This window comes from Mytilus californianus, unplaced genomic scaffold, assembly GCF_021869535.1.
Source record: "Mytilus californianus isolate M0D057914Y unplaced genomic scaffold, xbMytCali1.0.p SCAF_8, whole genome shotgun sequence".
Classification (NCBI taxonomy): domain Eukaryota; kingdom Metazoa; phylum Mollusca; class Bivalvia; order Mytilida; family Mytilidae; genus Mytilus; species Mytilus californianus.
This window is the reverse complement of record NW_026262734.1, coordinates 68,003,262-68,030,599: the sequence shown is the minus strand read 5'-3', so window position 1 is coordinate 68,030,599 and position 27,338 is coordinate 68,003,262. Positions and strand designations below refer to the sequence as shown.

Below are 27,338 nucleotides of genomic sequence, written 5' to 3'. Positions count from 1 at the left end.
GTACCTTGCAGTACAATTTCAGAGAGATCCATACACTTGAACACAAGTTATTGTCTGGAAACTAGAAAAATGCTTATTTTTGGCCCCTTTTTGGCCCCCAATTCCTAAACGTTTCGGGCAATTACCCTCAAACTCAATTCCAGCTTTCCCTTTGTGATATGGAACCTTGTAGTACAATTTCAGAAATATCCAAACACTTACACACAAGTTATTGTCATGAAACTAGAAAAATGCTTGTTTTTTGCCCCTTTTTTGGCCCCTAATTCCTAAAATTTTGAGGCAATTACACCCAAAATCAATTACAGCCTTCCCTTTGTGATATGGAACCTTGTGGTACAATGTCAGAGAGATCCATACACTTACACACAAGTTATTGTCTGGAAGTTACAAAAATGCTTATTTTTGGCCCCTTTTTGGCCCCTAATTCCTTAACTGTTGGTACCATAACCCCCAAAATCAATCCCCACCTTCCTTTCGTGGTATTGAACCTTATGGTAAAATTTCATGGAGATCCATTTACTTAAACTAAAGTTAGAGTGCGAAAACCAATGTGTCTTCGGACGACGCCGGACGACGACGACGACGACGACGACGACGACGACAACGACGACGACGACGACGACGACGCCAACGTCATACCAATATACGACCAAAAAATTTTCAATTTTTGCGGTCGTATAAAAAAAATCCTTTGGTAAAAAGTACTGCTTGACAAAAGAATATTATCTTAGTTTTAAAACTATTTGGTTTTTAAATCTGACTGGAGAAGAATAGAGATTAAAATATATCATACAAAAAAGATCTCAATATGTTGAGACATTTGGTTTTTTTACAGCTTGTACTTGTGTTAAATGGTCTCAACTTTCTAACATAAACTACAGTGTCAAACACATAATAAAAATGGCCTACCGGTATTAGTTTGGCACAAACAAATATCTCTTAAATCAAATCGCTTAAAACTCATAACAAGATATTTATAATGCAACACATTATCCATAAATAAGCAACAATTTGGCAATTAAAAATAGATACAAACAAAATGCGACCATAAATATCTGTAATTGGTGATGTATTAGATCTATGACAACAAATATTAAATGCATTTTATGACAAATACATTTTAGCATTGTAAAATTTTAAAATTCCGACTTTTCATAAATATGTGAACGAACTGCAAAAATTTCTTGAAAACAATATGCCACTCAACCAATTGTCTTAAACATTAATGATTTGTTTCATATAATCTGATAAATATTTTACCACACATATAATATGCCATTTTAAATTGATCCCACATTTTTGGTGCAGCACAGTTTCTATAGCAACCCATGTCAAGGTCACTTAGGAAGCACCACATTATATATTGAACACACCATTGGTCATGTGATCAGGATCCACAGCAGCAGCAGATATAGAGGTCGTTGTCATGGTATTGTTGGCTGTTTCAGTTATTGTTTTGACAACTTTCCTCAATTCTTGAACTTGGTTTTCAACAACACTGAAATATATATCAATGGCTTATTCAAATGTAAATAAATAATAGGATAAAAGTTGTGCAAATAGAAAAATTGGTATGATTATACCATAAGTTTCAGAAAATATTTATACAATTTGCTCAGATCTTTACAAGTTGAAAGACAATATGTAAAATATAAATTTCGTTCCAATTTTCCTCCAAATATGATCTGTATGGTTTCAGCATATAATCATCTAATGCCTTGACTTCAATAAAAGAATGGTATAATAACATACCTCCAGGAATCTGTAGAAGTTTCTATGGACAGTGTGTGGACATCCATCTGTTTCTGTAAACCTGATATCTGTGATCTGAGGGAACTTAAACATGTCTGTAGATTATCTAATGGTCTGAAAAACAAAATCAATACATGTTTAAATAATTTCAACCTGATATATATATATATATATATATATATAAAGTCTAAATTGAAAACAACGTTCAAACCTATGATTGCGGATTTCGACAATAAATGTCTCTTCAGTGATGTTAGGAATCGAAACGGTATTTGGAAGGCCATATAATTTACCTCAATTTGGGATTGACTCTTGAATTTTGAAGAGTCAAAATAGGATGAACGGATCATATAAACCCGAAGGCAAATATAATATATATATATATATATATATAATATATATGTTATCTGAGGTTATCTAATGTTCTGAAAAAAAATCTAAACATCAGTTCAAGTTTAATCCAACTTTTCCCAAAATAACTATGAAATACACAATCATTCGTATAATTTTTTTCATGTTTACTAAATTGTTATTTCAAATTCAGTCCTGTAGATGCCTTTTTAAAAATTTATTTTTAGTTGCTCTCAAATCTTGGGATTATCTGAGTAAATGTATACTAGTAATTTGATTTTTTTGTTGCTATCAAAACCCACAAAACTATGGAATGTATAATCTGAATTCTACTCTCTACTATATCAAAATAAAAAAATCCATTATCATTGTCCATATAACCAAATATATACTTACTTGCTTTCAAGGGCTTTTACCCCTGTATCCTGAATAAGTTTCTCGACCGTGTCCAGATCAAAAGGTAATGGAGGTATTAATACATCATTGTCCACCACTTGTGTTCCAACATCCTTTGTATCCTCAGAATTATTTCTACTTCCCCCAGAATTCATCCTTTTTGTCAGCTAAAAGATAAATAAAATTTTCATTTTTCTGTGAGATTTTTTTACTTGGAGTCTGTCCTTTTGAAGAGTTTTTTTTTTTTATTTGGAGTCTGTCCTTTTGAAGAGGTTTTTTTTTTTTTAATTTGCTGACAATCAGCAACTCTGAATCTAAAGGACTGGGATTAACTACATTGTTCAAACACCAAAAATTAAAATATTGATTAAATTTCCATTGTTTATGATGTTGTAAGCCAATCTACTCTTTGCAAGAAAATTTTTGACTAATTGAAAGAAAATTATTGACGAATTGAAAGAAAATTATTGACCATTTGCTAGAAAATTATCAAACAGATTAATTTTTTATGTATATTTAATAACATACATTAGAGTTTTATTTTTTATGTCAAAGGTTATACCTTCAAAAGTTCTTACTTGTCCTCCATAAGGAACTCGCCTTAGTCAAACCAATCAACAAAAGCTACACAACATGGGCATATAAAGACTGATAGATTGATGGTAGCTTAACATCTAATGATAAAACATTTTTGGTAAATTCAGGATTAGGCAGATTTAGAGGGCATGCTAATACCATACTTTGAATAAGACTATACTTTGACATAATTTCACTTTTTCACAGACACCCCTTTGCAAACCTCTGGCATTGACCAATCTGGATTTGTTGCTGCATACAATCTTTATGTTGTTAAGTATACACACAGATATTCTAATTCAAACAAACATAAACCCCCATTTGATTGATAGTTGCTTGACAGTTTATACATACCTTATGATGTTGTACAGAGGCCTTCAGTGTGGTTCTTAGTTCTGTAACCCTGGATTGGTAGTTAGCTTTTTCCTGTCTAGCTGTAGCCAGCTCTGCTCTCATGGCCTCCGTTTCAGACTGACTTTCCTTCAATTACAAATCATGTATATTTTTTACAAACATATCTTTCACTTTATCGACACTGATTCTTTCAGCTGGATTTTTGTAAACATGCAATTTTACAAAAAAAAGGTTAAACTTTAAAATAATCAGCGTATAATTTCTCTCTTTATGATTTCAAAATATCATCTTGTGTAGGATACTTGACAGTGACAGGGCTGTTTGTTTCTTTAAAACATGTGTATGTCTATGGTATCTTCATTTGACATTGCAGAGCTCCAGGTAAGAATTCACAAATTGGGTTTTTTACCCACCATTTTTTATGTAATTGAGTGAAATAGTTTTTTCTATTGTACTATTAATTCCAATTCACCCCTCAAGCAAATATCAAATTAGATTTTTCACTACCAAGCTCCTGAATGTATTGGGTTTTTTCATCATCAAGATATTGAATTGAGGCATGTTATAATGTAATTATATCAAACCAAGATGTTCATCCCCTGTTATCTTAAATATGTTGCTTTCAAGTATATATGTGATAGCTGTTTTATTTGGTTTATACACTGACGAGCGATTTTTTGTTTAATTTGTGTCTGTGTTGTTTTTACCTTGGACTTATACATTGAATTTATCTATCAGTCTGAGTTTCAACCATTCTGCCAGTTTTGTATTTTCTGCAAACTGGTGTCACTAGATGGGCAGTAACTGATAACCTTTCGAGAGCACATACCATCAACCCCCGGTTTTTGTTGGGGTTAGTGTGGCTAAGTTTTTAGATTTAATAATTAAAGACCGATCAATGTCCGGTACAAAATAGTTTACCTTTCGTCTGAACAGGTAAATTTCAGCTGTCAGAGAACAAATTAACCTTGATTGTAATGAAAGGGTATTAAAGTAGGGTTTGTTTTGATAGTAATTATTCATCATGTCACTTATATGACCTGAAATGTGTGGCTATTTAAGACAAAAGGTCAGGTCAAAAAGACTTCAATTTTTTTTCTGAACTATGTTAAAATGTCCGTCTCAGCCTCGGCACAAGAAGTCATTTATATAATTTACTGGACTTGTCCGGACAATACGACCGTTTTGGAAGCCCTGGTTTGACCACACATTTACAGGTGTTGTATTAATATTCTTTCCTGGCATTGTTTCAAAACTTCTTTTCATAGTCTTTTACCAGTAATATCAATTTTTAGAGTCAAGTGGTTTAATTTCCACCTTATATGACTACATTAAGTACTTACCTGTAAACTTTTCTTGAGATCATCAATTTCAACATTCTGTCTCTGTTCTGCCAGTGAGATGTGTTCCTGTATAGCTTCTATTTCTTTACATTTCTGTGATAGCTGCCACTGTAAACTCTGAAAGATGTAAAATAACACTAACTATAAGCAAAAAGAAACCGATTGCTCGTTGCAAAAAAGTTGCATGCATGCATGTATAATGTGCATGTTTTTGATTCTCAACCATTCAAGGTTTCCTGATTTTCTCAATTAGGCCAAAAACAAAAAAGTTCTTGTGTGAACGATTTCCCAATCTAACCCTTTTTTATGCCTCAAAATGCCAGTCCTAAAATTTTATTAGCACTTTCAGTAGTTAATTGTGACAAAATTGCATTTCTCCCAGCAAAATCAAATTTAAACAAGAGGCTCTCAAGAGCCTGAATCACTCACCTGTATTTCAGAGGAGAAGATTTTTAAATGTTAGCAAACTTGATGAACAAATTGTGTAAAATTGTCTTTAAAGGGCAATAACTCCTTAAGGGGTCAATTGGCAATTTTGGTCATATTAACTTTTTTGTAGATCTTACTTTGCTGAACATTATTGCTGCTTACAGTTTATATATATCTATATATATTCAAAATAATAACAAAAAACTGCAAAATTTTGTTAAAACTACCAATTTGGTGGCAGCAACCCAACAATGGGTTGTTCGATTCGTCTGAAAATTTCAGGGCCGATAGATCTTGACCAATTAAACAATTTTACCCCTGTCACATTTGCTCTTAAAGATTTAGTTTTTGAGATATAAGCCAAAAACTGCATTTGACCCTTATGTTCTATTTTTAGCCATGGCGGCCATGTTTGTCGATGGATACAAACTCCAGATACAATTTATAAACAAGATACCCTAAGGAACATTAAGCTAAAGTTTGAAGGTAATTGGCCAAGTAGTTTCAGAGAAGAAGATTTTTAAATGTTAGCAAACTTGATGAACAAATTGTGTAAAATTGTCTTTAAAGGGCAATCACCTTAAGGGGTCAATTGAAAATTTTGGTCATATTAACTTTTTTGTAGATCTTACTTTGCTGAACATTATTGCTGCTTACAGTTTATATATATCTATAATAATATTCAAAATAATAACAAAAAACTGCAAAATTTTGTTAAAACTACAAATTCGGTGGCAGCAACCCAACAATGGGTTGTTCGATTCATCTGAAAATTTCAGAGCTGATAGATCTTGACCAATTGAACAAATTAACCCCATGTCAGATTTGCTCTAAAAGCTTTAGTTTATGAGATATAAGCCAAAAACTGCATTTGACCCCTATGTTCTATTTTTAGCCATGGCGGCCATGTTTGTCTATGGATCAAAACTTCAGATATAATTTATAAACTAGATACCCTAAGGAACATTTAGTTAAAGTTTGAAGGTATTTGGCCCAGTAGTTTCAGAGGAGAAGATTTTTGAAATAGTTTACGACGACAGACGACGGACGCCAAGTGATGGCATAAGCTCACATGGGGCCCTTTGGGCCCCGGTGAGCTAAAAATTGAGCAAAATAAAAAAACAATAGAAATGAATTCCGACTCCCCTACGGGTGACCTACCTAAGTTCCTAAAGGGGTAAAACCTACACACATAATTTTTGATTGGCCTCAATAAATAACAAGATTGTGTCCATAGTACATGGATGCTCCACTCGCGCTATCATTTTCTATGTTCAGTGGACCGTGAAATTGGGGTCAAAACTCTAATTTGGCATTAAAATTAGAAAGATCATATCATAGGGAACATGTGTACTAAGTTTCAAGTTGATTGGACTTCAACTTCAGCAAAAACTACCTTGACCAAAAACTTTAACCTGAAACGGGACAGACCGAAGGATGAACGGATGGAAGGACGAACGAACGGACGCACAGACTGAAAAACATAATGCCCCTAGGTGGGGCATAAAAATCCCCCAAATGTAGTAAGGTTTACAAGAAGATGACATGGCCTTATTTTTCACGGAAATTTTAGTTTCAATTTTCCTTTATGCATGTATTGAAGTTAAAATAATACTGAACAAAATATTCTAAGTGGTTTTGTAAAAATACATATATTTGGTGCCTTTGAAACTTTTTTTTATCACAAATATAAAGCATATCAACTAGATAAGTTACCACATCATTTGACAATATGAAATATATAATTATTATGTAGTTTTTGTATCAGAACAGTGGATGTTTCTCAGTAGTAATGACATTGTATTCATTAAAATTAAGCATTATATTTACAAAAATTCAAGTGGGCTCTTCTTCAAGCCTTCAAATCTAAGTCCATGTTCATAATATATGAATATCCAATACAGTTTCGATTTTAAGAATTTTTATTTAACATCTTAATATAGATGTATATGATTGGGTATAGTTCAATTTTGTAAGCAAAATAAGACCCCAATTCCTTTGAAAATAGTGCTATTAAAAATGTAATCATTGCATACAACCAATGAGAACAGATGTAACAAAGACATACCTGAATCTGTTCTTGAAGAACTGGTTCCCTGGCTAAATTATCAGTCAGTTCTCGTTTGACTCTCTCCAGCTCTCTGGTCAGTACTTTGTTTTCACTGTCTAAATCAGTCAATCGTGACTGTTCACTCATGTGTGACTGTTTCCACTGGTCCAGTACTGTCTGCAGTTGATCTTTCTCCTGTGTAGCCACATCGAGATCATGTTGTAAAGTTTCCTTTTCAACTTTTGATGTGTCATGTCTCCGTTTTAACTTTTTGTTTTCTGTTATCTTTAATCCGATCTAAATATAGCAAAAAAGAAAATAGAAGAGGGTCATTTAAATTGATCGAGTGAAAAGTTATCTCAAAATATGATATGACATTGCTTTGTAAAACAATCTTCAAAAACCTATTTCCTTCTAAGTAAAACAAGAATGCAGGTGTTGTCTTGCTAAGCATACTCCAACTAAATATTCAAAGTATCTGAAAACAAGGTAGTAAGAGTCTGACAGTTGTGAAATGTAACAAATTCTTTTCAACTTCAACATATTGAAAAAATCAAATTATCAGCAAACAGAAAGTAAGTGTCTTACAAATCTAAAGCTGCTGACCAAATATGTTGTCATTCTGTTCAGTAGTATCTCAGAAAAGTTTGAACAAAATATAATTTTTGTACAAACGGACTGACAAGGTAAATTCAATAAAGTACCCGTTTCTAGAGTTGGTGTATAGTGTGTCATCATAAAACAAAAATCCTAACATCTGAGGTATAAATGAATACTAAATCAATATTAACAACAATACATATTAAGTACCAACCTGTTTTCTAAGATCTCTCTGTCCATCTTTCTCCTGCTGAAGAACCTCTTCTAAACTTTGAATCCTTTTATTATAATCTTCTTCACCGTCTTGCCATTGTCTGACTAAGCCTTCCATGTGTGTTTGGACATCTACCAGGGATGACTCTCTCCTAGCTAATGCCTCCTCTAGCTGGGAAACATGCTGTTTTAAAGAGCTGTTGGTTTGCAATAGACCTATAAAAAGAGAAATTTAAGATATGTAAATAAAATACCAAAATTCAGAATGGTTGTCTTGCTTCTTTCATATTACTGAGCTGATCTATACTTATGTTATTGTTACAACTGTTAAACACAAACAGATATAACCAGAGAAGTAATTAGATGTAATTTCAAAAGATGCGTTATGTATCAATACATTATTAAAGAAGTAACAACATTTTACACAAGGGTCATAAAGTTTCCTGCATATATTTGACCTCTTCCTCTCCCTAAGAAATCATAAAATATACTTAAACTGAATTTTCACTTATTTTTTTTCACTTTTTTGGGTCTCTGAGTTTATGATTATATATTTTTCATTCAGCAAAAAATGCCATATTGAATGAAAATTGCAACTTCATGAATTGTACGGACAATAATTTCACATTTACCTGCAACTCTGCCTTTTTCTTTTTCCAATTCAAGTTCTAGTTTCTGGTTTGTCTCCTGTGATGCCATAGCCTCTAAATGTTCTTGTCTTTCAAGTTGTAACTGATCATCAAGGGCAGACAGATGTTGCTGAAACTCTTCTATTTCTTTTGCCTTCATTCTTTGTATCTCAAACAATTGGTTTTCTAATTTTTGTTTTTCTAATTTTGCTGTTTCCAGTTCTCTGGCAAGTTTCTAAAATGCAAGTTAGGAACTCGGTTGAAATTATTGAAATGAATAACATTTTAATAAAACAGCTAGTATTACAAAAAAATGTATTACTATGAAATATGGAAGATTTTCTCTTTTCTTATCTGAAGTAAAAACTTCTCTTATTATATACAAATCTAATATTTAAACTGGCTGGATATTTGAATGCCATTAATTACTTTCACTGCATACAGTATTCAATGGGGGAAGGTGTGTGCACACATCAAACTGATTTAAACCCATCATATTTTGTGCCTTTACCAAGTCAGTTATCAGGACCATGTGTTGTTTTTTTTTCAGGAGTCCGGTGTCGCTGTGATTTGTTGTACTGTCCAATATTTTTTTTCTGTTATGCTATAGCTATTTCAGTATTCTTTTAATAATTTAACTGTGTCAAAATTTGTATTATATTTAATATCTAGTTTCTTCTGAACTGTTTCCAGTTGTATGGTATTTTAAAATTTCTAAAAAATAAAGAATTAAGTTGATATCATTAAAATGAACTAAAATGAATAAGGGGTTTGATAAGAGCCTTTGCAACCGGATTGATATTGATGACGTGACATCATACAGAAGGGGTTTGATTAAGCATTTAAAACTGTGACTGATATTGATATCATCAAAGATGGCAGATACAGCACGATTTTCATTGATTGCATTACACATACAATTTACTTGTATTTACCACTAAGTATATCATAAATATTTTTAACAGTAAACAATTTTGACAGAGTTGCAAACTAAAAATGAGATTCTGACAACTGTAAAAAAATATTTACAAACATTACCTGTAATTCTGAAGTAACTTGGTCTTGTTGCTCTATCATACTGATATCATACTTTTTCTTAGCCATATCCAACTCAGTTTCCAGTTTATCTTTCTCTTGAGTTACTTCCCTTAGTTTTGAACTCAACAGTTCCACATTAGTATCAAACACTGCCTGTCTATCTGTCAGCTCTGTCTGTAATGATTTCAGATCAGTTTCTAATTGTTCGCTTTTCTGCTTTTGATGATCAGTCTCTTTTTTATGTAGTTTTTCCAAATTTTCAAAAGATTTTTTCAGATTTTTATTTTCATTCACAATCTCTTCATTATAGATCTTTTCTCCTGAACTTTTTAATTCATCAATTTCTTGTTTCAATGAAGTCAATTCTGTTTCAGTTTGTTTTAACTTCTCATGAGTTTCTGACAGCTCTTTTTTCAAATATTCTTTTTCTTTAATGTTTTCTTCTTTTACATTTTGAAGATTTGAAATACTATTTTCTAATTCTCCAATTCTTTCTACAAATTGAGATTTCTGATTTTGCAATTCATCAAACATATGAGACTTATTTTCCGTCATAGAAACTTCAGCTTTTTGTTTCTCTACCTGAACACATTTTGATGATTCTTCGACTTGTACCAATAAAGCATTCTTCTCAGAATGAACCTGATTAAGCTCAGAAGTTTTATTAGTCAAATCCTGTTTCATCGATCTAAAACTTTTCTCTACTTTACCCATATCACTTCTTAAATTTTCTAAAGCCTTGTCCACAGAAGATTTTTCTTCAAGTGCAGCTTTCAGGGCTATCTCTGTGGCTGCTTTCTCCTCTTTCAACTGTAAAATTTCAGAATCTTTCAAACTTAAACTTTTCTGAAATGAGGACAACTGAGCCTCCACTTCAATTAGTTTTTGGTGAGATTCCTCGACAATATTATCCCTTTCGACCAAACTTTCCTGTGACAAAGTCAGTTTTTTCATCATTTCAATCTGTTCATTTTCAAGATTAAATATCTGATTTTGTTTCTTCTTTAAGTCTGCTTGTGCCTTTTCAAGTCTTGAATCAAGATCATTATTTGATGAAATGAGATTATGAATTCGTGATTTTTCGTCATCAACAGACTGCAATTTTGCATCGAATGTATTTTCTATCATAGTTCTCTCCCTTTGAATGTCTTGAAATGCAGCCTCACGTTCCATCATATCAGATTCAATAGCCTCCAGATGCTTGGCTAACATTTCCTTATCTTTCAAAGCTTTCTGCTGACTTTCTTTCATTTGGTGTCTAAGCTTTGCATTCTCTGTTTTCAACCTCTCAATAATACTTCCTTGCGAGGCTGCCTGACCTTGCAGCATTGTCAATTCATGTTGTAGTTTTGACCTTGCTTCATGTGCAGCCTGAAGCTGTTGCTGATACCAAACTTTAGTATTGAGTAAAGAGTTCAGATCACTTCTTGCAGATCTCATTTCAGATTCTGTCTCCATTTTAGACTGTAAAACACTTTGAACTTCGACATAAAGTTCGGCTATTTTATTTTTTAAAGCCTGAATAGTCACTTCTTTGGCTCTTATGTCATCTCGAATCTCCCGAACTTTACTCTGCATTTTATCATTTGACTCTTGAGAAAGATTTAATTCTTCTTGCAGTCCTTTTGATTCCATAACTTTTTCCTCTAAAAATTTTTGTGCCGAGGCTAAAGATTGTTCCAGAATAGACCTACTAGACTTGAATTTATCAAGTTCTAACTTCATTGCATCAACTTCCCCTTTTTTACTATTATCATCCACAGATTTCAATTTAATTTTCAAAGAGGACACTTGTGCTTGCAACTCTGCCCTCTCTTGAAGAGTTGTCTGTGCCTCCTCTGTTAACATTTCTAGCTGTCCTTCAAGCTTAGCCTTTTCCCTCAAAATGGCCTCCAGTTCTTCTGATCGTACAGTCTTGTCTGGGGTCTGATGTGCATTTTTGGTAACTACATGCTCTCTTAAACTTTTGTTAAATAGTGGCCCAACCAGAGGTACATGAATGTTTGAAAATCTCTTTGGAGTACTTGCTACCATACTTACAGAACTAGTATCTTGCAAAACCTCTGAACCAATACCTGAATCTGTCAGTTCAGTAGAATACAAGTCCTCAGAAGTATCATGAAAAGTGCTTTTTGAATCTTGAGATATTTGTTTTACAGGTCTAAAAGAGGTCTCCTTAACTGGAGGAGAATAAGTTCTTTGCACATGCTCTTTAGGCACAATATCATTAATATTTATCATTTTATATGGTGGCAGAGATTTCAGAAATCTGTCAGTTTCAGACTGATTTATAGCTTCTAATTCACTGGCAGCACTCGATACACTTTGTGTGTCCTCAGAAGCAGAACCTTGATCACTAAGTGGGTCAACGTCTAATTTGGTTTTGTCCTTTTTATCCTCTTTAGTTATGGCTGACCCTATCCAGGATGCTTTTTCTGTTGTCATAGTAATGCTTTGTGTTGGTACACGGATCAGTTCATTTGTAGCTGTAAAATCTGAGGAGGCAGATGCATTATCATTAGTGTTGACATGTATCTGAACATTATCTACACTCAAGCCAGAAGTTGGAGTTACAGTCTACAATAAAAAATAATCAGAAAGCTGTTAAAATAAGAAGTCATTTGTTATTAAAATTTCCAAAAAACACAGAAAAAAATAATTTTGATGACAAACTAAGATTGACAGATAGATATATATTAATGTAGGCCTGCAAATTTTACATTCATATTTAAGCAAGTAATTTGTTTATATAATATACCCTACTTTGCACTGTAATTCAGAAATTATAATGTGCATTTATTAATGTGATTTTTGAAGAATGGACATAAATGTGAATTTATTATTGTGATTTCAGGAAAACCTGCATAAAGATATATGTATCATATATCAAAAAAGCCAATTCCTATTTTTGCAATCCTAACCCAGTAACATCATTTGCCTTTATAAAAACTGCGCAATAATTTCTGAATTTACAGTACCTTACTTTGTACTACACTGACTCTGATTTGGGAGAAAAATTTGTATATACTGTTATCCATTTACTTTCCAATTCTTGGATCAACTTGTAATGTGTATACAGATTTATTTTCTGAATAAAATGTTGTTTATTACATTAATGCCCTTGGATATGACATTGACTTTAGCTAATGCAACAGAGTACTTAACATCATTGATTTATCATATGGGATTCCAATTTTCTCCTAGGAGCCTTATTGCACCATGGAACCATGATGCTATCTGAATATATTTCAAAATAGAATGTATTATAAATTAAGGGAAACAGTGCTATCTCATGGTGCGATTTGAAAATATTGGGGTGAACACAGGACCCTCCCTGAAATGTAAACATGTTACACCAACAATTTTAAACCATCCTACCTGTTCTGTGCCTGGTGTTGGTGTTACAGATGGACTTAACCCTTTCAACCTCCTCTCTGTTTCTGCTATAATCTGAGCTACAACCTCTGGTGGGGCTGGTGCTATTTTTCTGTCACCTATAAATTATAATAATTTTTTTTAAATAATTACACTTTGTTGATTTAAAGACCAGAATAGGAGATTTCAAATAAAATTATTCAAGTTATAGGGCACAAGATGGATGCAGACAAGACAACAACCCTATGACATACTAGGAAATAACAAAATTATGATGGGAGCTCTCCGCCAAGTTAGTAAAGGGTTGAGCTCTCACAAACATGTATAACTCTGTCACTTCTGTATGTGCCTTCCCAAAGTCAGGAGCCTCTAATAACAAGAAAATAAGCAGTAAAAAATAAAGTTTAATTAAAATGTTCTTCAAGTAAAAGTTCTCAACAAGAACTCTTTATAAAGGAATACATCATATTGTCATGGATTTTATTTCTTTAAATAATTGACATCTAAATACAACTGTTTGAACAAAGAATGTGGATAGCATACCTATAACTGAATTCTGTAGATGTAAAGCATCAGCTACTGTTTCAAAGGTCCCATCCGTAACATCACCTGGACCAGGACTTGGATTTGGGTTCGACATTCTTAATCTCTGGAATGTTCTGGCTTTATCTAGAGCTGCAGTATTGGCAGAAACCTGAATAAAATATCAATCATTATCATCTTTTGATATAATAAAGTCTTTGGAGGACAAAACATATCAAAAGTCAATTTATTGAAATATGCAAAAAAAATATCCCTCCACAACTTTTTTTTTCGAGATATTTCAGCTTTCAAACGGAAAGGCATACTTTCACTTGTTTTTTTTTGCAAAGTGTTCCTTAATTTATAGGCCTTGAAGTAAGTCCATAAAATAAAGGCTAAATGAGAATACATTTTGGTGAAATCATGTAGTTATTGGTAATAAAAAGCCACGGACAATTTTCTTGCCAATTCATATGCATACAGACAGAAAAAAACATTGATTTTTTCTTGTAATTTGGATATAACATTTTTGAAGCAGTACAAAGTCGACTGCTAAAGAAAAAAATGGGGGTCCATGTCCTTATTTTTTAGGTAGAAATAGAAAACCTAGTTTTTCAAATGCTGGCAATCACCATTTCTCCTTTTTAATGGCCCAATTAGGAAATAGTGTTGTATTATGGGAATGCCCATATTTTGGACATTGAGATTGGTCTCTATGTCATTTACAAGGACCATGGGACTACACAACTTTTTCAGTAATCTTGGTAAATTTGTTAAAAATAAATTACATAAACATGATAAATTTTCTATACCACCAGTGATCATGAATGAGCTATTTAATGAGTTAACAAAACTTGATATAAACAAAGCATCTGGTATGGATAATATAGGACCAAAAATCCTAAGATTAAGCGCCCCTGTTATTGCATCACCTCTCACATACATATTTAACAGAATGATAGATACTGGTATATATCCTTCTTTACTGAAGAATGTTAAGGTAACACCAGTTTTCAAGGATGGTGACAAGCTTTTAGCAACAAATTACAGACCTATATCTGTTCTTCCAACTTTATCAAAATTAATAGAAAGGCATGTTTCTAATAACATGTACAAATACTTATCTAAACTTAAACTTTTACACCCTACACAATCTGGTTTCAGGCCGCAGCATTCTTGTCAAACTGCACTTATTAATATCATTGACAAATGGTTGCAAGAAATGAATGATGGTAATTTAAACCTAGTAATTTTATTAGATTTTAAAAAAGCTTTTGATTTGGTAGATCATGACATTCTTTGTTTAAAGCTTGAAATTTATGGATTTAGTGAGGCTACTGTTAGTTTTTTCAAGTCATAACGTACCTGAATAACAGAAAACAGCAGGTAAACATTTGTAATGTTTACTCTGAACAACAACATGTAAAATTTGGTGTACCCCAAGGTTCTATACTTGGTCCTCTATTGTTTGTGCTATTTATAAACCTTCCCTTATGCATTGAAAATTGTGAAACAGACCTATATGCTGATGACACCACTCTTCATAAATCAGGGAAAAACATAGAAAATATACATGATGATGTTCAAGAAGATTTATACAGGGTTGAAGAGTGGTGCAAAATGAATAACATGTTCATTAATGCAAATAAAACAAAATGTTTGGTTACTGGAACAAAGCAGAAACTATCAATTCAGACTTATCAACCAAACTTAATAATAGATTCAAAAGTATTACAAAATTCTTCATGTGAAAAATTATTAGGTGTTAAAATTGACAGCACACTTAACTGGAGAAATCAAATTGACCAAGTTTGTGCTAATATATCATCCAGAATATACCTCCTTTCTAAAATAAAGAAATTTTTAGATATAAATGCAAGGAAAACATATTACAATGGGTATATTCTGCCCCTGATTGACTACTGCTGTATTATTTGGGGTGAATGTAAAAATGAAGGGATAGCAAGAATTTTAAAACTCCAAAAAAGGGCAGCAAGATTAATTCTAGATGCAGTTCCTTTATCCCCCTCAGCCCCCTTATTTAAAGAACTTGGGTGGATGACAGTTGACAATAGAATAAAATACCACAAATATTTACTTCTATATAAATGTATGCGTATGGAAGCACCAATGTACCTAGTTCAAAAGTTTAAACTGAAATCAGATACTAATCCTTACTCCCTGAGAGGCGTCACTCAAGGTAATCTGATAGTTCCTAAGCCAAAAGCTGAGCTATTTAAGAAATCTTTTGTTTATTCTGGATCAGTGTTATGGAATGGACTACCAAACAAAATGCGTAAAGCTCAAAACACTTATACTTTTAAACAAAGTATCAAGAAGTACTTAACACAGTCCTGATAAGATTATGTTTTCTACAATGTATTTGTATATTCTTTTATTTATATTTGTATTTGATTTTTTGACTACATGTACATCTTGAACAGCCTTATATCTTATCATGTTAGTAATATTACATTGAACTAATTGACTGTAAATTAACTATGTGTAAATATCTGTTTTTTGATTGTATTGTAATTTGTATGTGAGGGCCTCAGGGAAGATTAGTTTATTGTAACTAACTGAGTTTACCCTCTTTAAATAAAGAATTTATTATTATTATTATTATTATTACAACTAACTTTATGAGGACGAAAGTTGAATAAATAAATTTGTCCATTCAATACAGTATTGTCTTAACCATAAGTAATTTATGTCCTGTCATAGTCCTGATCTTCTTCATTGCTATCAATTACCATTACTCAGAATTTGGCCGACAAACATGTACACCTTGCATTATTAAATTGTTCTTTCAACCTCTTCACCAAGTTATCTATAAACAAACCTTAAACAGTGTTCTAATGTCAGTGTCAGAGATCTTTTCCTTCCTTGTTATGTATGAAGTGTCTATATCTCTAAGTGAGTAGTCAGGATGTATAATGTTGTGTTGGTGTAACAGCCCTGCCGACACACCATCAGAACACACTAATTTGGTGTGTATCTGTGTTGTCTTCACACAACTTGGCTGGGCTCTAATTGATGGTCTACTGGCTTGGTGGCTTACTGAAAAGTATTGTTAATATTGTATTTTTATGAAAAACTTTTTCACTTAAATACTCTGAAGGAATTTTACTAGGAGTAACATGGTGAGTGTAACTAGTGGAGCAGGATCTGCTGATGCCTTCCAGAACACCTGAGTTAAACCCCAAATTTGGTGGGGTTTGTTTTGCTTAATGTTTATTTTCTGTGTAGTATTTTGTGACCATTATTTGTTTCGTCTTTTTTCTCTTCAGCCATAGTTTTGTCCATCATTCTTTGACTGACTTTTATTTATTGTCCCTTCTTATCTTTTTGATTTCTTAAGGTGGTACATAACATTACAGGGAGATAACTCTGTAAAAATCAGCTGAACGTTTTAATCACGATCTATTGTTAAGGAAATATTAAGCTTCTCAATGATCAAAATTAGTGTTTGTCAAACTGCTATATATCTAATGAAATTTTTCCGATAAAGTGTGTGGTTCAAGTTTTTTGAAATTTTTATACTTTTGTCAAAGGATCCAAGTAAATATTTTGTCAAAATTTTATGAAACTTATTAAACAAGCCAAATCAATTTTAGTCAAGGTGTTTGGTACCACCTTAAACATTGTGTTTGATCTTTTTTACTATCATTTAAAAGATATCAAATATCATATAATGATGGCTTCTAATTCTTCACTTGATTCTTTTTCAGAAAACTAAAATCCACAAATATAAGAACCAACTAACATGTAACTTTTGCTTAAACCATGAACATTGATACCCATGAATAAAAGTACTTTCACAGTACATGTAGAATATTGAAAAATTTATAATCTAGATGGTTGGGATTTAAAAATAATTGCTTTCAAACCTCACTCAAAATAAATTAAATTATGGACATGATGGAAGAGCCCTACAAAAGTTTTTAACAAAATAAAAATAATGGTTTGCGGTTGAATGTCTCGTATTTTAACAATTTCTATGACTATCTATTGAAATTTTTTAAGGGAAAAAAATTTTTCTACAAAAAATCAAAACAACCAAACTACTGGTAGCATTTCACAGCACCAAACAAATGATATATTACACTATATTATAAATGAGGCAAATGAGTAAGTCCATTCACTTCTGAACTATGTCTTTACTAAAAAGTTGATGTTTAAAAGTTGTGATCTAAAATTACCCGTCTAAAACCAGTGGCAAATGGCACATTGTATAAAGGATACAACCTTTATAAAATACAACATTGAATTGTTAAAATAATAGAATATACAACTGGGAAAACTAAATATTAATATGTATAGCAAAACAAAAGCATATGCATGCATATAAATGTAAATCAGTTAGTAAAAACAGAAAAATTAAACATTAAAAAACTTAAATAATTATATTTCGTTTTTTAATAAAATAAAACCCATTTGTTTCAGTAGCTTTGTCATGAAAGTATATTTCCTAATTTCTCAACCATTAATCTATTTTTATCAAAATAATAGAAAAAAAAATGTGCAGGAATGTAAAATAGATTTTATGATGAGACAAGACTGGTTAAAGGCTGTAGGGTGAACTATAAATGCGTATCTAAGTCTCTACTGCTAGTTATGTATATTATTCAGTTTCACTCTATTGCTAGTTTATATGTATTATCTAAGACAAAAGTTCTAAAAAAATATAACTATGACAATTTGATTACCACAGAAACATTCATCAGTTGACAAAATTCTTTTCAAACAGATGAAATCTAATCTAATCACAAGAGATTCAAAAATGGAAAATATAAAATAAATTGTTAACACAGAGATATGTCTTAGCTGTTTGATGGAATCACAATCTTGAAGACAGGCCACCTGAAAACAAGACCAATACCGGTTCTGGACCTGCATTGCTGCATGAAATTGATTGAGGTAACGTGTATACTGAAGCATAACTGACCATTCATTCTGACATTAAAGAAAATAAAGATGTGACAAAAATTTTCCTTGTACAATGAGTGTTGCAAAATTTCAAAATATCTGCAAACAGGAAGTGACTGCAGGGCATGTAAAAATTGATTACATGTAACAACTAAATATAAACAAGCTGCAGACAAAGAATTTAATTATTCCCTTTAGTACAAACCAAGAAAAGTTTGACATGATTTTCCTTGTACAAGGAGGGTGTATGTAAAAATGGCTTACTCCCTACAAATCAATGTTATAAAGCTGCAGACCAAATATTAAACCATTCCCCTTGATAGAAACCAAGAAATGTTTTAAGAAAATTTTCCTTGTACAATGAGTGTTGCAAAATTTCAAATGATCAGCAAAAATGGCAGCATGGTGAATGTAAATGTTGCTTCATGGTATAGCTCAACATTATCAAGCTGCAGACCAAATATTAAATCATTCCCTATCATATAAGCCAAGAATTCTTTGACAAAAGTTTTTCTACCCAAGGTCTTTCGGACAGAGCAGTTACTAGACCTGCTTTCGCCTTCGGCAACGCAGGTAAAAACATTAACTCTAAGTCTTGTTAAACCCCAACATTTCATTGTTTTTGAAATCTGTATTTTTCATACTGAACTCACTTAATTTAAGGTAAAGTAACCATGATTATTCTATTCCAAAAGAGCCATATTGATTTAAAGAAGAAGCTTTTTCAATGTATACATTGTAGGTAAATAGTCAAACTAGTCAAACACCGGTTAATTAATGAATGTTTTATGTGCACAAATCTAATCATAGTTAACTATTGTAACAAGTATAAACTAAATACATAATATACCATTAGTAGTAAGCCATGAAGTTTTGTTAGTTCTGTTTCTGCTTTCAGTGTAAACATGTGCGTTGTTACTATGGTTACATGATGGTATGTCTACTAACTGTTCTCTATATTGCTGGTCAGGTTTTATCAAGCAGGGTTTACTTACAAAAGAACCTAAAGGGACAAAGCTCTTTTGAAGGGTTTCATAGGCTGCATGCGATCCAAGCCCTTTGGTTTCCCCTAAATTTAAAAATGTATATCTTCATGCAAATAGTATATATATTTCCTTGCTAAATTCAAGCATGCTAAGAAATTAATGATAAAGTTTTTTTTTTTTCACCAAAGCAGCAGATTCTTTGCAATTTAACCAAATTAATAGAAACCATTCCAATTATTATTTAATGATACGGTGGATTCCTTTATTTTCATGGGTACCAATTTTCATGGATTGAGGGAAAATACACCTTATCGCTATTTGGAAATCTGTCCCGCTTGAACTTTTGACGTCATACAACAATCACTTTTCCATTGTGGCGTCAGATATTTTCTATTATGACGTAAATATTTTAAAGGAACTTTTGTGATGTCCAGTAATGGTGGACAAATAGCGATAAGGTGTATTGTGAAAAAGTGAAACTAGTGTATTTTCAAGGATATTTGATTTCATGGTTTTGCAAGTCTGCATACAAACCATTAGATAATTTCTACTTAGTTGAATATCTAAATTCTTGGTTTCCCTATACCCACAAAATCCACAAAAAATGGTATCCTACCTATACAAAAGAATCCACAGTAGTCTTATTTCTTGACAGTTAATGCATTAATTTTTTGTACAGACATCTAAAAGTCAACATAAAGTTTCAACAACAAACATGTGTCTATACCATTTATCAGCAATTTGTACATTTTCCCTTTGATCTTACTACCTCATATTTTAAAGATCATGGACACCGACAGGTCTTAATACTTGAAAATATTAGGCAATGACGTCATGTATAAGTGCAGCAACGTTACGTGCTCAAGTCCATCCCCATCAATTTATGAATGAAATGCATGCTACCTCAATCATAGAACCGAACAACTATCCCAACATTTTGTACGTGTAAAAGTAGTTTTACTTACTATTTTATTTTACTATATATTCTAAACCAAAAATATTTAAGACAAATCTTTGATAAAAAGAATAATTGCATTTTATTTTTTTATACTGACTTCATCAGCTCGAATACCAGCTCCCCTAGTGGGCTCGCTTGATATTCTTGCTGATAAAGTCAGTATCAAAAACAAAAAGGCCATTATTCTATATATATATCAAGTTCAAAATTGATTCACATTTTGCTGGTTTGCTAGATTATTATATAATTTTGTCCTGCTTTTATCATAGATGGTTTTTTTCTAAGGATTTTTCCTCCACTAAAGTTTGGCAAAAAATAAAAACTTTAAAAATCAGCCAGCTCATGCCTTTACTTCCAATGATCAGATGTTATATATGGCAAAAAATAATTTCGGAAATCTGATCTACAATTCCTTATCTATATTTTTTTTTCAAATCCTTAGCTGCTTCTAGCTTAACAAGATATATAGAGAATATCATATGGCTTTTTCAATATCACATCCGTATCAACCTGAGACACCAATATAATCCCAAGAGCTCTGCTCGAGGGATTATATTGGTTGAGGGTTGATACTGTGTGTGATATTGAATAACCCATATCATATACACTTTATTATATACATATACCTCACGTAGATGCTTTTTATGTGACATGACGTCATACAGATAAGGAGGTTTGAAATGACGTCATACAGATTATAGGTTTGACATGACGTCATACAGATTAGGGTTTGCAACAGTGACTGCAATCGATGACGTGACGTCATACAGATTAAAGGTGTGATAAAGCCTTTGCAACCGTGCTGATATCGATATCATCACGGGTGGCTAATACAGCATGCTTGCCAATGATTGTATTACACATACAATTTATCTGTATTTACTACTAAGTATATAATAAATAAATATAAATCATAATAAATATAAGCAAAAATAAAGGACATCTAATTAGACACAACTTAAAGCAAAATAATAAATCTTTCCTACAAGAATTGATGTCAGCTATTGAATGTTTAATTTCATGATACATTTTACATTTTAAACTTTTTTGGTCTTTTTAATCTATTGATTTCTCTAGCCATAAGGGATTAAACTAAATTATGTTCTAATTCTGAAACAAATATAAAATAGGCACTAAAAACTCTGTTAAATTGCTTATGCAAAAGTGTATTCACCACAGTGAATAATTGAACAATGTCAGAAACCATGCTTATAACTTCTAAAAATTATTTCAAATGTTCAATTCCATGTTTCATCTTTTCAATTGCTTGTACAGTATTTCTACACAATAGATCCCTCTTTAGTGGTAGTCATTTAATTTCACATATAGCTCTGTTTTAAATGATCAAAATCTGAAAATTCCTCAATTTTTTCATGATGTCTACCATCTCTTATATTGTATATATATTGAATATTCCCTCTAAAATTTTGCTATCCAAAGTAGAAATAAAACAAAGTTGCAATGTGTTTTAATAAATGAATGATTCAATTCACTGTACAAAAGCTGAACATCAATCCTTTATCAGAAATACAGAGTCATAAAAAACATGAGGTATCATTTAACTACAGATTATCTCCCCTTTAAATCTAATTAGAAAGGGAGATAAACAATTTTGCCTATTAAGCAAAACAATAGGTATGGATCCATGAATTATATATTATATATATATGATTAAATTGACATTTCAGAATCTAAAGCATTCTGGGTAAAATATTATATAAATCATATACAAAAACATTTTGACTGGTTACAGCTGAATTATATTAGTGTAGAAAGTGCATGAAATTTTGGTTCGATTGTTTAATAAGCGAACTGTGAATTTTGATAAGTTGCTGTAAATAAATGAAAACAAACAGGTCAAACAGGTTTCCAAGTCATTTGTTTGTTACCTTTTATATAATTTGACTAACTAAGAATTAAAATTGTAAGTTCTCTAAAAGTAATATCAATTCCATGGTCCAGCTAGCAAAACTGTCTTTGAACTTAACTCATTTATTCTTTGTACAAACTTGGATATACTGAAAGAGAAACAGAAGTACCAGAATGGCTATTCATTGATTCTTAAACAGGGAATGCAATTAGTTAAATCTTTCACACACTAACTAACAGATAAACAAATAAAAATATTTTTGCAAATTTCAACAAATGTTTTGGTTGATTCATGGATACATGCCAGTTTTGTTAAAAATAATCTATATAAATGTCACACCTCTACATTTATTGGCCTCAGAATAAGTATAGGTCAATGCACTGCTACCCTGTAATGTTGTTCCTTTTCTAGGTGGCTCAAACTGAGTATCGTAATTAACAACAGTGTCAAATGAATCTAGATCTGCCTGAGGTGAAAAATCCCCCTCTTCAAAGGTGACCTGTTGAAGAGTCAGCTCAAATGGCTCCATAGAAACAGCAACAGTCCTTCATTACCAGGACCTGCTACCTAAAAAGAGAAAAGAGTTATGAAAATGCTGTTAAAACACAACTATGACAACACAATTTAAGCTTTACACTAAAAAATGTTGCTTTAATATTCAATAAGTCATCCATTATGAATTTTAGGCCCATATGACAATGTATGATGTCTTTTTTTGGCAATCTCTAATGTGAGTAATGTCAATTCATATATATGAATGTATGATACATACAGTTGGTAAATGAACACACCACACTAATGCAGTGGATACCATAAGTACACACAGAAAACAATCTTACAAACATGAAGTGCCAAGTTTTTTGAGGTCAACATACCTAAATGTATAACCATAAAATAAGATTAGCGCCAGGGCTCACCCTACCTTAGAATCATAGGGAGAAGTAACTTCTCTTTCAAAGTCTGACAGCAGCAAGTTGTGAAACTATAAATTGACGTGCTTGTTTGCTCACAGTACTACAATATTTGCTTCTTATAAAACTACTATTACATTTGAATATCAATTTTCGCTACAGAACTTGCAGGAAACATCTTTTTCCATAAAACTTTGAATGTATTTTTTTTAAATGTCGCATCATCAATCTGGTTTAAAATATGTTATAAGGCCTGAGAGGAAAAATATTGTACTGATCATCCATCATTTGTTGATGTATTCCCAATCAACTTTCCAAAATATCTGACAGTGTTTGCTCTCTAGATTGTCTATGTTACAAACACAATCAAAGAGTGGAAGCACTGGAAAAGGCAGTTTCTCAAGTTCAGACAATTTACTGTACCGTTTAATGACTTTTCAGAAAAAAGTGTGTTTAGCATTAGTATCATCTTGTTCGACTAGTTTGGTATGATGACCTCTTCACCCTAAGGCCAAAATAAATTAATAGTTTGTTTTTCTATTTCACCTCCAAAAAAATTAGGTAGGGTAGGTAGGTAAAACATTTTATTTTATGAAAACATTTTATCATTTTTTCTATTGATGACAGCTGAAAAAAGTTCAGAATCAAATCGTTTGATGTGCAGGCTTCTTTGATATTTAGAATAGTAAATAAATCTTCAGCTTTTTTAATTTTCTGTTTTAGTTCTGCGTCAGAAATATGAAAATAAACTTTAATGAAAATTTTTATGCATTTCATTGGTCGTAATAGGAAAAGTGTATGTTCATGCTGATTTATTATCTTTAACCAAAAATGGCATTGAAAAACCTGGCATGGTATGTTATTATGTTGGGCCTCGTTGAACCTAACAATGTAAATGACACACAGGGTATACATGTGGGAGCAGATAAGTACCCCTTGAAAACACTGTGAACTGATGCTAAGCAGCAGCTAGTTATGATTTTTTTTAGGGTTAATACTCTGACCTTGCACCCTCTTTATTTAATATACAGATGTGTTTTGGTGTTTGACAGAAAGTGATCTTGATTGAAGAGTGGGTGGTTCTGACAATATTAAAATTCCAGGTTTTGAGAAGAGTGAGAATGTGAAATCTTTGTCTTATTAATCTACTGGTCAAATAAATTGCAGATATAGATAGGGTGAAGGTTTGGTACCATTAAAACATTTAAACCCGCTGCATTTGTTTGCACCTGTCCTAAGTCAGGAATCTGATTTTAAGTAGTTGTTTGTTGATGTGGTTCATAAGTGTTTCTCGTTTCTCGTTTTTTATATAGATTAGACCGTTGGTTTTCCCATTTGAATGGTTTTACACTAGTAATTTTTTAGGCCCTTTATAGCTTACTGTTCGGTGTGAGCCAAGGCTCCGTGTTGAAGACCGTACTTTGACCTATAATGGTTTACTTTTATAAATTTTGACTTGGATGGAGAGTTGTCTCATTGGCACTCATACCACATCTTCTTATATATATGACATGATTTTTTTTCCTTTTCTTGTATAAATTGTTAGGCCAAAATAAATAAATGGTGTGTTTCCGGTTTCCCGACCCTACCTCCATTTCCAACGCCGACCCTAAACATTTTATTGACAAAAATAAAAATTCAAAATCCGGATTTTTCAGTCTGTTTGGATCTGATTATTTGTTTAGAATACTATAGATCTTCAAAGCGTTTGATAATATCGACCAATATAGATAAGTAAAGCGTTTCAAGGACCAAGATTTTAAATAAACAAGCATGGCTTTTCGGCAACCGTGTAGCGTATATTGCTGTCAAATATGCAAAATGTGATCACATAGACGCAAAATATAATGACATCTATTCTGGAAAATTATATGATGAATCTTTTTTAAGAACATGATGGACCCTTAGACGAAAAAAATATGAAGTTGACGCATTTTGCTCAACTTCTTTGAACAGGTACAAGCGAGATTTTAAAAATATTTGTATATACATTGTATAATGAATAGTGTATTCAGTATATATACATATATTAACAAAATCTCGTCTTGTACCTGTGCTTCTTTGGACCAAAAGTCATATTGTTTCAGGTTGGACAGACTGTATCTGTCAGTTAATTGACAAACAATTTTAGAGTAAAATGAGTTCAATTTACTGCTAAAATCAAATTATTCAGCTTTTGTTGTAAAACGTGCTCTAACGAATGTTGTACAGAATTGTGCTCAGGACGCAACATAAACGGCTGTTAATGCTTTTACAATGTAAGTTAATTATGACGGCAAGGGGACAGACAATGTGGAACGAGAAAGAGGAAAAGAAGCTTTCCCCAGTAGTCGGACATGGTGTATGATTCATATTCATTTATAAATGAATCTGCCCCAGCACCATGTCTACTTTTATTCTTTTGTTATTTCTCTGGCTGGTCCCATATAAACCAAAAGATGATTAAGATTTATTCAACACAAAAAACAAACGTTGTGAGAATATCACTTTATTTAGAAACAATGAATTTTTTTTTTTATAGCAATACACTAACCAAAACATGATTTAAGAAATAGTTCATGGCAGCCGTAGATTTGTTTCCATTTAACCATGGGTTGGGCATTTATATTCGCTTATTTTACCCTGAGCGTTAGCAAATCTACGACTGCCATGAATTATTTTGATTCTATAAATAGGACAAATTCTGTAATTTTGTTAACCGTGAAAGCCCTATACATACCATATTGTTTTGGCTGTTCCGTTTTACCCAATTTTGATAATATTAGTAATATTATATAATTCAATGATTATTTTTTTTTAATCGCATTTTACACTTATATATTTTCTTCCAATGTAATTTTATTCGTTCTGAGGCGTACAAGAAGCTTTAAAATGCACGGTATTATGATTTTTTGTTTAGGAAAACATACTTGTGACGTCACCTTGTTTCGTTGCCATGCCAAGGCAATAACATCATTTCGCGGCATTTCGTTTATGAAATTTTACCATGAAAAATAAATTGAAATGGACTGATTTGTTTATTTTGCTGAAGAATAGAGATAAATATATTGTATCTGAATCTTGGCCTACGTAAACTTGGGGTTTTGATGTAGAAAATTGAGAATATCTGGTAGTATAAATAAGTTGGTCGTAAGGCGGAACAGCCTTTTTTGTGTATTACTGCATTTGCGCTAAAGATAGATATATTGTGATTATACTGGTTGACGATAATAGGACGTCATATTAGAATAAGATTTATTCAACACAATAAAATGTTGTCAGAATCTATTTTGAAAAAATGAAAAAAAAAATATTTACAGCAATACACTCAACAAAACTCGATTACAAAATTATTAAACACATAACCAATAAAAGGATACGAACGGACTTTGGGTGCGAATGTGTAGGGTTCGAAAGTGAAAGGGGGCGAACGTGAATGGGCGCGAACTTGTTTTTTGAGCGAACGGACCCGGATTCTCCCCAGTTCAACTTTTCAGTTTTCTTATATTTAGCAGTTGCTCCTTGGTAAGAACAACAGAGGTTATACACATGAGCTACATTTCTTCTGTTTACAACTTGTGTATATTTTAAAAAGAAGTTTATGGTGAAATTATTAGTACCATTATCTTGTCATCTGTTACTTGTCGGCACAAGTGTCAAAATTTTTGTTTGCTGTCACTTCCTGCCATGTTGTTATTTTTGTGAGAACAAAACATGTCATTTGGTCCCGTACTCATTCCTCATTTATTTAAAATTATATCATAAATATCAGATAACAGTACTTGTTTAAAAAACAATTAACATATTCCATGAAAAACACACTCAAACTAAAGTAATTTACACTACATTATTTAAAAGAAAAAAATACGAAAATTTTTATTATCATGTTCGGAAGGCCTTGTGAATCATGCTAAACTTCAAAGATGAATACCAAATATTTTTGTACATCTGTTTTTCGCGGGAACTTTTAGATTAGCAATATTCAGAAAAGTTAGATGACAAAGTTCAAAGCAGTCACATCCAATGACGACATTACTACTATTCGTCAATTATGGTTTTATTTTTCTTTATATTTTC

General features: G+C 32.0%; 1 protein-coding gene across 3 annotated transcripts; it reads right to left on the bottom strand.

Annotated features, from left to right (window-relative positions):
- Positions 1-681: 681 nt before the first annotated feature.
- LOC127712998 (golgin subfamily A member 3-like) lies at positions 682-26,962 on the bottom strand. Of its 3 annotated transcripts, XM_052219578.1 has the most exons (15): positions 26,882-26,962; positions 22,711-22,938; positions 19,408-19,626; positions 16,471-16,688; positions 13,650-13,800; positions 13,110-13,225; positions 9,732-12,308; positions 8,697-8,928; positions 8,066-8,280; positions 7,270-7,548; positions 4,773-4,889; positions 3,430-3,555; positions 2,500-2,666; positions 1,753-1,866; positions 682-1,498 (listed from the first exon to the last, which is right to left on the bottom strand). In XM_052219578.1, exons 2-15 carry the CDS (start codon positions 22,898-22,900, stop codon positions 1,357-1,359), a joined length of 4,863 nt encoding a protein of 1,620 aa, XP_052075538.1. In that variant the 5' UTR covers positions 22,901-22,938; positions 26,882-26,962; the 3' UTR covers positions 682-1,356. The 3 variants fall into 3 exon arrangements, with proteins under 3 accessions (XP_052075538.1, XP_052075539.1, XP_052075540.1); XM_052219579.1 differs by lacking the exon at positions 19,408-19,626; XM_052219580.1 differs by lacking the exons at positions 22,711-22,938; positions 26,882-26,962 and having other exon boundaries at positions 19,553-19,626.
- Between the last annotated feature and the right edge of the window lie 376 nt (positions 26,963-27,338).